At 33.2% G+C, this 12,520-nt stretch overlaps 2 protein-coding genes and 1 pseudogene across 9 annotated transcripts in view; 1 reads left to right on the top strand and 2 right to left on the bottom strand.

Annotated features, from left to right (window-relative positions):
• LOC307185216 (SCAN domain-containing protein 3-like) overlaps nucleotides 1-12,520 on the bottom strand; it is a 546,171-nt gene that overhangs the window by 32,568 nt on the left and 501,083 nt on the right. The window lies entirely within an intron of this gene.
• PDS5A (PDS5 cohesin associated factor A) overlaps nucleotides 1-12,520 on the top strand; it is a 128,497-nt gene that overhangs the window by 54,725 nt on the left and 61,252 nt on the right. For all 7 annotated transcript variants that reach the window (XR_013827909.1, XM_079919093.1, XM_079919094.1 and 4 more), the window contains exons 6-11: nucleotides 789-915; nucleotides 3,472-3,552; nucleotides 5,469-5,609; nucleotides 8,891-9,006; nucleotides 11,170-11,264; nucleotides 12,170-12,315. Coding sequence is in view for 6 of the 7 variants with exons in the window: in XM_079919093.1 (XP_079775219.1) it covers nucleotides 789-915; nucleotides 3,472-3,552; nucleotides 5,469-5,609; nucleotides 8,891-9,006; nucleotides 11,170-11,264; nucleotides 12,170-12,315 (706 nt within the window). In the remaining variant the exon portion in view is untranslated. The remainder of the gene's footprint in view (nucleotides 1-788; nucleotides 916-3,471; nucleotides 3,553-5,468; nucleotides 5,610-8,890; nucleotides 9,007-11,169; nucleotides 11,265-12,169; nucleotides 12,316-12,520) is intronic.
• On the bottom strand, nucleotides 7,927-8,856 carry LOC307185814 (annotated as a pseudogene). The gene has a single exon. The product of its transcript is annotated as an uncharacterized misc_RNA (transcript).

Raw genomic sequence — 12,520 nt, 5'->3', positions numbered from 1 at the left:
CTACTAATTTATAACAATTTTGTAGCCAATCTTTTGGGGTAAGTTTGTATCAGCAGTAGAGATATTTACTGAGGAGGTCCACGTTGACTCTATATTGGCTAAGGAAGCAGGACTGAAACTGATTCTTGGCTTTTTACCTCGTTGATTTTTCATTCGTTTGAAATTCTTTGAGAGATAGCAGGATGACATTTTCAGAACCTTCTAGTTATAAGTTCTGGTAAGCATTTTATATCATACTTTGGGTTTTCAGTATGGTTGAACTAAAAAGTCCAACGGCAAAAATATAGGAGTGTTGACTTAGGCTTTTTTGTGTGTTTATAGTTCTGCCTTATTTGGAGGAATTATTAAGATCAAAAAGGATAAAAAGGATGAAAAACTGCCTACCTTCATTATCTTGTACATTTTTTTTGTTTCCTTACTTAAAATTTTATCACCTTTTAAAATCCAGGGGCATATAAGCAAAGATGTCCTTTCTTTGAAGTTGACATTTTTGTTTAGTTGAATTTAACTCACTCTTTGAATTCTAATTGTATAGGGGCTTAGTTAAATTTAAAGGTTTTTGTTTTTGTAAAATACTTTACAATGATATCTTAGTAGCTGTTTTAATAATCAACAAAGGGAGAAAGTAAATATAGAGCAGCCAAAGTTTCTTTGCCATTACTGGCATGGTTCCCTCAATCAGGTGAAAATCCTTTTACATTTGAGATAGTTGTTTTAAACTGGGAAGTTTTAATTTTCTTTTGTAAGCCTAATTGTTTTTTCTTTTTTTTCTTCCTCTTTTTTTAAAGCAATAGCCACAATAGGAAGGTACAAATGCACATGCTAGACTTGATGAGTTCTATCATCATGGAAGGTGATGGAGTTACTCAAGAATTATTGGACTCCATTCTTATTAACCTCATTCCTGCACATAAGGTCTGTATAGTATGAAAATATTAAAGGTTAATATTTAATGGTAGTACTACACATATGAAAAATAATTGTTTTTCACCATTTGCAATCCCATGTAATTATTCCCATTATCATTCTCCAGCCCCAAATAAAATAGAGTAACACATATTGGTCTTATAGCTATTGTTATCTTTAGAAGATATATTGATTAATATATTATGGAAGATTTTCATTCAGTTAAGTGCTGCCTATTCTCTGGAAAACTAAAAATGTTCCAGATTGATTGACCACTCGTATCTAATCTAGAAATTACAAGGGATTGGAGTACTGTCTTGGTTAGTTGCTGTTTGTTTGTTTTGGAAAAGAAAATGTATTTATTCTTTTGTAACGTAGATGTAGAGTGTAGGAATTTGTATTTCTTCTCAGAACCCATGTCCTACATTTTTCTTAGGCACTTTCAGAAAAAGATTTAGGCAGAAGTGGGAACTATGTGGTTAATGTTAAGGGGAAAAGGATGATTCAGAGCTGTATATTCCTCTCCATTTCCTTTTCTGTTTCTCTCTGCTAGCTCCCCCTAAGAAACTGAAGGACTTAGCTCCCTACCAGCTTCCCCTCTGGGGTGGACTCAGGCCTACCCCACTGTTGATACTTACTCTTCTGCCCTTTTCCTCTGACTGTTCAGTGACCTATTATCAGATGTTAAATGAAGATGTATCTAATGATACTTACTCACTATAAGATGCAGTCAATTATAAATTTTTCTCCTTACTCACTATATATTATTTGCATTTTTTTAATTCAAATGAGTCTGTAATTGGTCAAAATTTTGAGAGTATGGCATAGGGGGGGTATATGTCAGGCAGAATAAAGGAAAAACTTTTTGAGGAATAGTGTATTTGGTGTTTGTATTCTAGTTAGAGGTTATTTTTAATGAGTAGGAAATATACCTTTTTAGGAAACAGAAAGGTTGCCTTAATTTTTTTCTTCCAGTTTTATCGAGTTATAAGTGACATACAGCACTGTATAAGTTTAAGGTATACAGCATAATGACTTGACTTATATTATGAAATGATTTATTTCATTTAATTTAAACATTATAAAATGTTTAGTGAACATCCATCATCTCATAGATATAAAATTAAAGAAATAGGAAAAAAATTTTTTTCTTGTGGATGAAATGTCTTAACTCTCTTAACAAGTTTCATATATAACATACAGCAGTGTTAATTAGATTTATCATGTTGTACATTATATCCCTAGTGCTTATTACCTCATAGCTGGAAGTACCTTTTGAATGCCTTCATCCAATTCTGCCCCCCCACCCCCCCCATAACTACAAATCTGATCTCTTTTTTTGTTATTGACCTACATAACACTATGTTAATTCCTGTTACACAATATTTCTATACGTTTCAAAATGCTCACCTAAATCTAGTTACAATATATCAGCATATAAAGATATTACATAGTTATTGACTTATGTTCCTCACTCTGTACATTTCATATCTGTGACTCATTGATTTTTCACGTGGAAGTTTGTATCTTAATCTCCCTCACCTATTTGTTTCCTCCAAGGTTGCCTTAATTTTGAGATAATCTTATCCTCTTGCCAATGGAATAAAAACCTGGAGCAAGTGTCAGGAATCTACAGTTTGTAGACCAAATCTGACCCACTGCCTATTTATGTAAAAGTTTTATTTGAAAACAGCCATGCTTATTTGTTTTCATTTTGTCCGTGGTTGCTTCCTGCTACAACAGCCAGAGTTGTGTAGTTGCAGTGGTGACGATATGGCTGGCTAATAAAGCCTAAACTATTTACCATCTGGCTCTTTGCATAAAAAGTTTGCTGACTACTAACCTAGAGTATAGGATATCCTTGCCTTTTTGGGGGATAGGTGCGAGATGATGGTCAGTGAATCTCAGGTTGGTCTAAAACTGCAAAGTGTGGAGATGTTAATGGGTACTCTTCAACACAAGAATTCCATTTACAGTAAGTTTTTAAAAATTAAATATATGTCTTTTCTATAGGCTTCCTCAGACCCTTTAATTTGTTACCATGCATTGGAAATCTTGAGGAGTGAAGACAGTATTTGGCGTTTTAAAAACATAATTGGCTGAGAATTTTACCAGAAACACTTACCAGGTCCACTCTTGCTCAGAACAGACGTTAATTAGACGGTGAAATACTGAGGATAGTGGGTTCGAAAGGGGTGTGTGCGTGCGTGTGTGTGTATTTGTTTAGGATGCATGGGTGTGATTGCCAGTTCAAATTGGTTAACAAACAAAACCAAAAAGCCTTAGGTCCAATTTAAGTTAAGTAAAACTAAACTTAATATAGGGTTGGGCTTTTGGCTAATTATCTAATGTATTTTAGTTTTTGATTCATGGTTGTGCTATTTGCAACTTCTGCATTTATGACCACTTGACTAGCCAGATATTGGGTAAAACCTTGAATGGAGTTCAGTTATATTTTTTGCTTCATATTTTGTGGACTTGAAGACATTGGTGTTCTAGTGTTGCTATCTAGATCATAAATTCACTAATTCATTTGTAACTTTGCATATTTTTATTGTGTTTCAGAACTTAAATAAACAGTCCTTTGACCTCGCAAAAGTCCTATTGAAAAGGACAGTCCAGACTATTGAGGCATGCATTGCCAATGTATGTATTTCTGCCTATATTTTTTTTCATAATTCTATAGTTCTTAATCCATTGTACTAATTTATTGAAACCTTTCACATAAAGGCTTATTTAGCCTGTAAACAGTTTCATCTTTTTATAAGAAATATATAAAAAACTGATATGTCTAAATGTAACCAAATGCAGCATAACTTTGTAAGCTATAGACATTATTTTTAAATGGCATAAGATGGGAGGATGTTATTTTATGAAAATTTGTTTACAATTTCTACTCTTTTTTCTACTGCCTTTGTATTTATCTTTTTATCTCCTGGATATGCTGACCTCTTTCACTTTCTCCTTTCATCTTTATCTATGGGTCTCTCTCTATTTTCTTCTTCATGTCTCTAGGCCATTCTTCTGAACCTTTTTGGTTTGCTTTCTTAAATAATTGTTATAGAGTAATAAATTTTTTTTTTTACTTTATTGAATAGAAGTTTTTTCGTTTTCTTTTTGTTCTTTAAAAAATCAATGAAGTAATTTGGAAAAAAAAATTATAATTCTACTACCTTAATGTAGCAATTTCATTATTGAACATTTGCTCAAACTCCTACCTATTTTTTTCATATATAAAACTTTGAATTGTCTTCATTTATACATGTATTTCCATATTTTGATTTTTTTATTTATGATAAGAATGACTATAAATGTTCCTTTGAATTCACATATAATTTACCTAATCATTTCCCTCTTGCCTCACATTTATATTTTTTCAGTGTTTTCCTTTAGTAACTATCTTTAGTAACTATCTTTAGTAACTGTCTTTGTAGCATTTCTCTATTGTTTAATTATTTTCTACATATAAAAACCCAAGTGAGAGTCTGTTAATTTAAATGGTATGAATTATTAGTATTATTTATATTACTAAATAAATACTTAAACGTGGTAAAAAAAAAAATGTTTTCTCAAGTAGTACAAAAGGTATACAGTGAAAATTGTCTCTTCAAACCCTGAATACTCTATTCTTAATTCTCAGAAATAGGCATCACCAATAGATTTTCATGTATCCTTTCAGAATTTGTGTTCTGTGCTTATTTGTGTGTGCATGTGTACTTTTTAGTTTTGTTAAAACTATTTTCCTTACTCTTTTCAAGGTCTGTGTAATAAATATTAATGTTTTCTAACTCTTAATGTGTGTTGCTTTTCAAAAGAAATATATCATTTGATGATACTACCAAAAACATATGCTCAAATCGGTTGCATACAGCTGCCTCTGTAGCATTTTTACATTTAATTTTTTTTCTAAGTTTATGTGTGTTAGCAAGGAGTGGAGGTATCTTTTAATTTGTGCTTTTATATTCTCTCTGTTTCTTTTTCCTAGAATTCTTTTAAATTATCAGCCTTTGTATCATCACATTTTCCTTCTCTTTGTCCTCTGAGTTACAGTGTTTTTGACTTTCTGGGTATTTAAAAAAAAACCAAACAACTCATCCTCCACCTTCAATTATTCTTTATTACTAAACTAATAGAGAGAATCCTCAAGCTTAAATAAAAATTCAAAAGATTAAGACTTTTAAAAATTTTCTGTGCTATAAAAGGAAATTTCTCAATAAAATTCTCTATAATGAATTACATAAACTATCTAAATTGTTTTGTTTTAATGAAAGTTAAGATTCCTAGAATTGTCATCCTAATTTGAAAGAAAGCTAACAACTCAATTACTTTTTATCTCTTTCATGTAACATTCATAATTTGATGATATTTAGAGGTTTATTTCTTCTGTTTTGGTGGACTGTCCTATCATATATATTAGTAATTTAAACATCTGTTCTTTTTCACCACCTTCACTTGTATATGGAATGCCTAATTATATCGTTTTCTTTTAACATGTTTATAAAAAAACCTATCTAAGTTTTTAAATGAAACGGATATTTTATTTTTATGTTTATCTCCTGTAGTTTTTCAATCAAGTCCTGGTGCTGGGAAGATCATCAGTAAGTGATTTGTCAGAACATGTATTTGATCTGATTCAGGAACTTTTTGCTATAGATCCTCATTTATTATTATCTGTCATGCCGCAGCTTGAATTCAAACTGAAGGTAGGACTGACTATAATTTCTAAGCCCTTTAACATTTAAGAGAAAAATATATATCATATTGTTTTTCTCTAACTGTAAAAGAATAAAATGTGAGTTCAGTTTACCTTCTTATATTTAGTTAAGGTATGCATTTTTTAAACTTTTTATTTTATATTGGAGTATAGTTGGTTAGCAGTGTTGATAGTTTGTTGATCAAACTGTCAACATATAGTTGATAGTTTCAGGTGTACAGCAAAGTGATTCAGTTATGCACGTGGGCTTTCTCTAGTTGCATTGAGCAGGAGCTACTCTTTGTTGTGGTGCGCGGGCTTCTCATTGTGGTGGCTTCTCTCGTTGCAGAGCACAGGCTCTAGGGTGCGTAGGCTTCAGTAGTTGTGGTGCGTGGGCTCAGTAGTTGTGGCTCGTGAGGTTCAGAGTAGTTTAGGTACTATCTATACATAATTAGGGTGCCCCCTTTGGAGTCACCAGTGTGTGCTAAGCAGATAGCCTAGGAAGTTTTTATAGCTGTGGTGATTTTCTGTAGTTATATCCCTGAATCATATAGCTACAGCTTTTTATAGTTAAAAGTCCTAGGTTACAGTCCTCTGAGAACAATAAAAATACTTGAGAAAATGCTTCAACATAACAGTTTGTTTGATTTTGCTTTATACTGGGCCACTGCATGCAACTGTATACACTGTCCACTGTGTGGGTCCATAGTGCTATTATCGCTTATGTTTTAAGGGATACTCTGGAGTTGTGCTACTTAGCAGCTTTGCTATAGTCAGAAAATTTGCCACATTTTATATATAAGACTTTTTTCATGTTAGGCAGAGATAGACATTTACATTTATTCACCAATTTAAAACATAAAACAGTCATAATTGCTTTATTTTGGTTTTAGAAAATTTTTCCAGAGAATTGTTCTGAATCAATTACTTTGTAATTAGAAGCAGTAACAGAGTGGTTACCTTTTTCAACTAAGGTTGAAGAAAAATAAAAACTAGGTGGCCATTTGAATTTCTTTCAGAAAGTCACTGGTAAATTACTAATGCAGAATTTCTCATTTTACCCATTATTTTAATTAACATTTTATATATATATATATATATATATATATTTGTATTCAAACAATGTATTAGGTAATATCTTAATGAGATAATTTTCACTTTGGTATAGATTACTAATAACAGCTGTACATCAGAGACACCAAATGATTTTTGCACCAGAAAAAAATTACCAGCACTATCATCATATTCCAACCTCACTCAGAGAACATATTTAAAAATTCAAAAAGGCAGGGGGTGGCTTCCCTGGTGGCGCAGTGGTTGAGAGTCTGCCTGCCAATGCAGGGGACACAGGTTCAAGCCCTGGTCCGGGAAGATCCCACATGCCACGGAGCAACAAAGCCTGCGTGCCACAACTACCGAACCTGTGCTCTAGAGCCTGCGAGCCACAACTACTGAAGCCTGTGTGCCTAGAGCCCGTGTTCTGCAACAAGAGAAGCCACCACAACGAGAAGCCCGTGCACCGCAAGGAAGAGTAGCCTCCCCTCTCCGCAACTAGAGAAAGCCCGTGCGCAACGAAGACCCAGTGCAGCCAAGAATTTAAATTAAAAAGAAAAAGAAGGCAGGGGGTGGGAGCGAGTTTTCATTTAATTTTATTTCAGTAGTTAAATTACATAGATGTGAAATGTCACATTTGAAATAATCACTAAGCTACTAAAGTAGTCACCTTCAAGTAAAGTAAAATTTCCAGTTTTTCTAGTGTTTGACATTTAAGGGATAGATTGATTTTTCTTTAAAAAAATAAATCATGTTGGATACTAAGTTGGACTTACTTACCAAAAGGCAGCACTAATCTGCATTGTAGTCACATTGCTTGCGAAAAACTTTGTGAAAGAAAATCATTTTTGTAGTTATAAGTGTTAAAGCTTGAATTTTCATTTTTATCTTTGTTTAGTAAGTGTGCCTATTTTAACCACAAAACCCCTATCCCTGAGAGTTGAGACATTCTTAAGGAAAAGATGATATCCTGGAGTCATTTTTCTTTTTTCACTTACTGCCTTTCCCCATAAATATTTTTTTTATTGACTTGCTGGTATTGCTTTAGACACATTATATTTGAACACTTTACAAATTAGCAACTGCTTTTCATTATTGCTTTTATTTTCCTAGTGAATATGTGACTTTTAAAAAGTTTCATGCACCATATGGTTTCAGAATAACTTAATTTATATTAAGACGTGACATCACTAGTGAAAACTAGAACACTTTTTATAGAGTATATTGATTCAGGATAAGAAAATAGGCCTCTATCAAAAAATAACTTTAAGTTTTGTTTTGGTTTAAGTCAACAACTTTTATTACAACTCACATATTTCATAGAAAAAAGAATGTAGCGTCAGGTCCAGTTGTGTGAAAAACGGTAAAATGCAGGTTTGTCCTGGTTGCTCTCTTGACACCCGGGGCAGGCTCTCCGCGACACCAGGCACAGCAGCTTCACTTGTCCGAGGCCCCTTTGCAGACGCAGCCCTGGGCACACTTGGCGCAGCCCACGGGGCAGCAGGAGCAGCAGCTCTTCTTGCAGGAGGTGCATGTGCAGGCTTTGCAGGTGCAGGAGCCAGTGCAGCTGCAGGAGCCGCCAGTGGGGCAGGAGCACTTGGGGTCCATCTGGAGGAGAAGTGAGGCCCAAGGTCCAAAGCACGGGACGAAGCCGGTTCACTGGTCCGGTGGGGGGCATCAAGTTTTGATTTTTGGTAGTGTTCAGTTCACCTGACCTTTTAGGTACTCTTAAGATTCATGCTCTTCTATTAAAATGAGTTTTCCTGAATCATGACATTATTCAGTATCATGTGCTCCAGTCAGCAGGGGAACCTTGATTAAAACTTCATGTATCAAAACCTTAATTGATAGGGTTTATGTTGGAGATCAAATTACAGGATTAGGGCAGGAATTATTTGTAGCTCTTCCCTTTATAGAATTTTTTCTAGGACTCTTACGGAATGTTAGAATTGAATGATTATCTTCATGTTTCTACAGCATCTGTACAGATTGCAAACAAGCAGTGAAGTAGGCATATATTAACAGTTGGGAGTGTATGAAATAAGAGCAAAGAACCTGATGATCTAACATGGAATCAAGTCAACTTCTGCACAGTAAATGAGAGAACATGATATTTTAAAGTTCTTATCATTTTAAGCAGAAATAATGAAATTGTAGCTTCTCAGAAATGTTTCATGTTATTTTTTTGTAATCTGATGAATAAACCTCAGGGTTTATTTATTTTCTTTTTTCCCTTAGAGCAATGATGGAGAAGAGCGATTAGCTGTTGTTCGACTTTTAGCTAAATTGTTTGGTTCTAAAGATTCCGATTTGGCAACACAGAATCGTCCTCTGTGGCAGTGTTTTCTTGGACGGTAAGAGAACATAATTCTGTGGATTCTAACTTTTATATTTTGGAGGCTAGTGAATGTGGCGCACTTGATTAAAACCACACATATCAAAACTTTGATATGTGTTTGTGTCTTTAGTACCTGTGTTGCTGTCTTTATTGGAGAATAAATTGTAAGACAAATTCTTTATGAAGAAAGCTTTGTCTTATTTACCCACATAACAGGTTTTAATCTTTTTTGTGTGTGCTAAAATAATGTCATTAGAATAAATAATTCACATCTGAGAATGTTCAGAGTCTTAAATTTTTTAAATAAGTCATGAGACTGAAGACATCATGGTCCAAAACATGCTAGTATGTACTATGTGTTTTTTTCTAGAAGTTTTCTAGGTGTTAAACTTCTAGAAAAAAACATAGACAGTACACACTTACTGGTTTTAGTAGTATGCTTTTGGATGTGTCTCCTCAGGCAAGGGAAACAAAAGCAAAAATAAACACATGGGACTACATCAAACGAAAAAGCTTTTGCACAGCAAAGAAAACTATCAACAAAATGAAAAGGCCACCTGCTGAATGGGAGAAGATATTTGCAAATGATATATGTGATAAGGGGTTAATATCTAAAATATACAAAGAACTCATACATAAGTCAACCTGATTTAAAAATGGGCAGAGGATCTGAATACACATTTTTCCATAGAAGACATACAGATGTCAACAGACACATGAAAAGATGCTCAACATCACTAATCATCAGGGAAATGCAAATCGAAACCACAGTGAGATATCACCTCACACCTGTCAGGAAGACTGTTACCAAAAAGACAACAAATAACAAGTGTTGGCAAGAATGTGGAGAAAAGAACTGTGTACTGTTGGTGGCAATGTAAATTGGTACAGCCACTATGTGAAATAGTATGGAGGTTCCTCAAACATTTAAAAATAGAACTATTGGGAATTCTCTGGCGGTCAGTGGTTAGGGTTCATGCTCTCACTGCCAAGGGCCCAGGTTCAATCCCTGGTCAGGGAACTAAAATCCCACAAGCCACACAGTGTGGCCAAAAAAAATAATAATGATGAAAAATAAAAATAGAACTATTATTTAGCTGAAGAAAATAAAAACACTAATCAGAAAAGATACATGCACTAGCTCTATGTTCATTGTGGCATTATTTATAACAGCCAAGATATGGAAGCAACCCAAGTACCCAGTCAGTAGATGAATGGATAAAGTAGATGTGGTATATACATGAACAATGGAATTTTACTCATCCATAAAAAAAGAATGAAATTTTGCAATTTGGGATAACATGGACGGATCTAGAGAGTATTATGCTAAATGTAATAAGTCAAACAGAGAAAGACAAATACTGTGTGATTTCATTTACATATGGAATTTAAAAAACAAAACAAATGACCAAACATAACAAAACAGAAACAGAGTCATAGATAAGGAGAGCAAACAGGTGGTTGCCAGAGGGGAAGAGGGTTGGGAGAGGAAACAAATGGGTAAGGGAGATTAAGGGGTAAAAAAATCACATTATTCATAATTAATATGTTTTTAAATTGCCCAATAAATTTAAAACTTGAGAGTTTCTCAGCTTATCCTTATTATATGCAGTTCTGAATTGACATACTGAGTTTCATATTATTAAGTTCTTAAAATATATTAGACCTAAAATAGCAGTTACAGGTTGGTCCCAGCCATATGAAACTTTTTTGCTATGAGGCAATATGGCACATGTATTTTATGTACTTACCTTTGAATTTCTGGGTCTGCCTCATATATGATTTGCTTTCTACCTCACATTCCTCTAGTATTTTCCTCCTATTAACTTCTTTCAAATAGATTTTGTGCATTTTGAATATTTATTTTTTGTTTTGTAGCATAATTTTAAGCTCCAATTTTTGGTTCTCCAGTGAAGGTAGTTTGGGTTGGGGGATGTGTTTATACCGTTTTTGTTTTAGCATGGTGAAAAAATCCTGTTGTAAAAAATATTCTTGTGAAATTATGTATCTTTTTACTTTATATTCTTCCTTCAGTACAAGTTAACTGTCATTTTAATAAACCAACACATCTTATAATCAGTAACTTGTTGTTTATAGGTATTTACGTAGCGTTGATATACCTTATTTGAAAATAGTTATTTTGCCTTACAACTAATATTAGCAATCTTTTTCTATGTAGATTCAATGACATTCACGTTCCTGTGAGATTAGAAAGCGTGAAATTTGCGAGTCACTGTTTAATGAATCACCCAGATTTAGCAAAGGATCTCACAGGTAAGGTAGCTGGTTTATTGAAGTATGAGAGTAATCACACAAATATATTTTAGTTGTGGCTTTTGACTTTAACTTCGGTTTCTGAATAGGTTTCACTCTGGCACTCTTTCAGGTCTCTATCAGTCATGGACTACTAGTAAGGGATTTCACGTTTATACAGTAAAATTACATTTGAAATCTTCACATTGTAATCCTTTGGAATTTTCTGGAAATCATAGTTTGAGGAAGTAGACGCTTCCTTATGACTCTGGGTTTGGGCACAAATCATTATATCTGTGTGATAATTAAATATAGTAACATATCTAATAATAGGTGGGAAAATGATTTCTTCTGAAGTAGACTAGAATTTCTCATTTTTCACTTGAAGTAGAGCATTTAAACCTACTTACTTGGTTGTAACAAATAAATAACTGCTATCAAAATATTGTTTACCAAAAAAGAGGAAATAACTTTATTTGTATCGTAGTTATTTAGGATTTTTTTTAGAGGTCACAGAATGTTATTTTATGTTGCGTAATGTGAAGATATATACCTATCAGCAAACTTGCTATAAGCATTTTTACTATATTTTAAGTCTTTTAATATGTATCGTTAACTTAAATTCTAAACTGTATTAAATCAGGTGCTGATTTGATTTCAGGTGCCGATTTGGCTTTTCCAGAATAGTTGATATAAAATGTTTTATTAAGATGTGACTTTACAGTAATAAATAGTGTGGTATAGTTTATTTTGTTATTATGTAGGGTATTGCCACCTGAAAAATTAAATAATTTTAATTTATGCCACATTTTACAATCATTGTTCCAGTATGGACATAAACTTAAAAGCATTAGGGTTTTTTTTGTCATTCTGAACATAGTGAATGTTATAGCTAACATTTAGCTTAATTTTTTCTCCTATTTCAGAATACTTGAAAGTTAGATCACATGATCCAGAAGAAGCTATCCGTCATGATGTCATTGTTACTATAATAACAGCTGCCAAAAGAGACCTTGCCTTAGTAAATGATCAGCTACTTGGCTTTGTAAGAGAAAGAACACTGGACAAACGGGTAAAATCTGAGGAATTTTATTCTTTTATAATTTACTGTGTTTACATTGTTAGCAAAATACAATAGAAATTATTTTCTATTTAAAGTTTTTCTGTGTGAAAGTCAAACTAATACAATACCAAATAAAAAGCTAATAATTTGTATGTTTCCTGTGTATCTTTTAATTATCTTTACAAATGAATACATTGGATTCTGTAGCTTTTCA

This window comes from Stenella coeruleoalba (genome assembly GCF_951394435.1).
Source record: "Stenella coeruleoalba genome assembly, chromosome: 4".
Lineage (NCBI taxonomy): Eukaryota > Metazoa > Chordata > Mammalia > Artiodactyla > Delphinidae > Stenella > Stenella coeruleoalba.
This window is presented reverse-complemented; position numbering and strand designations above follow the sequence as displayed.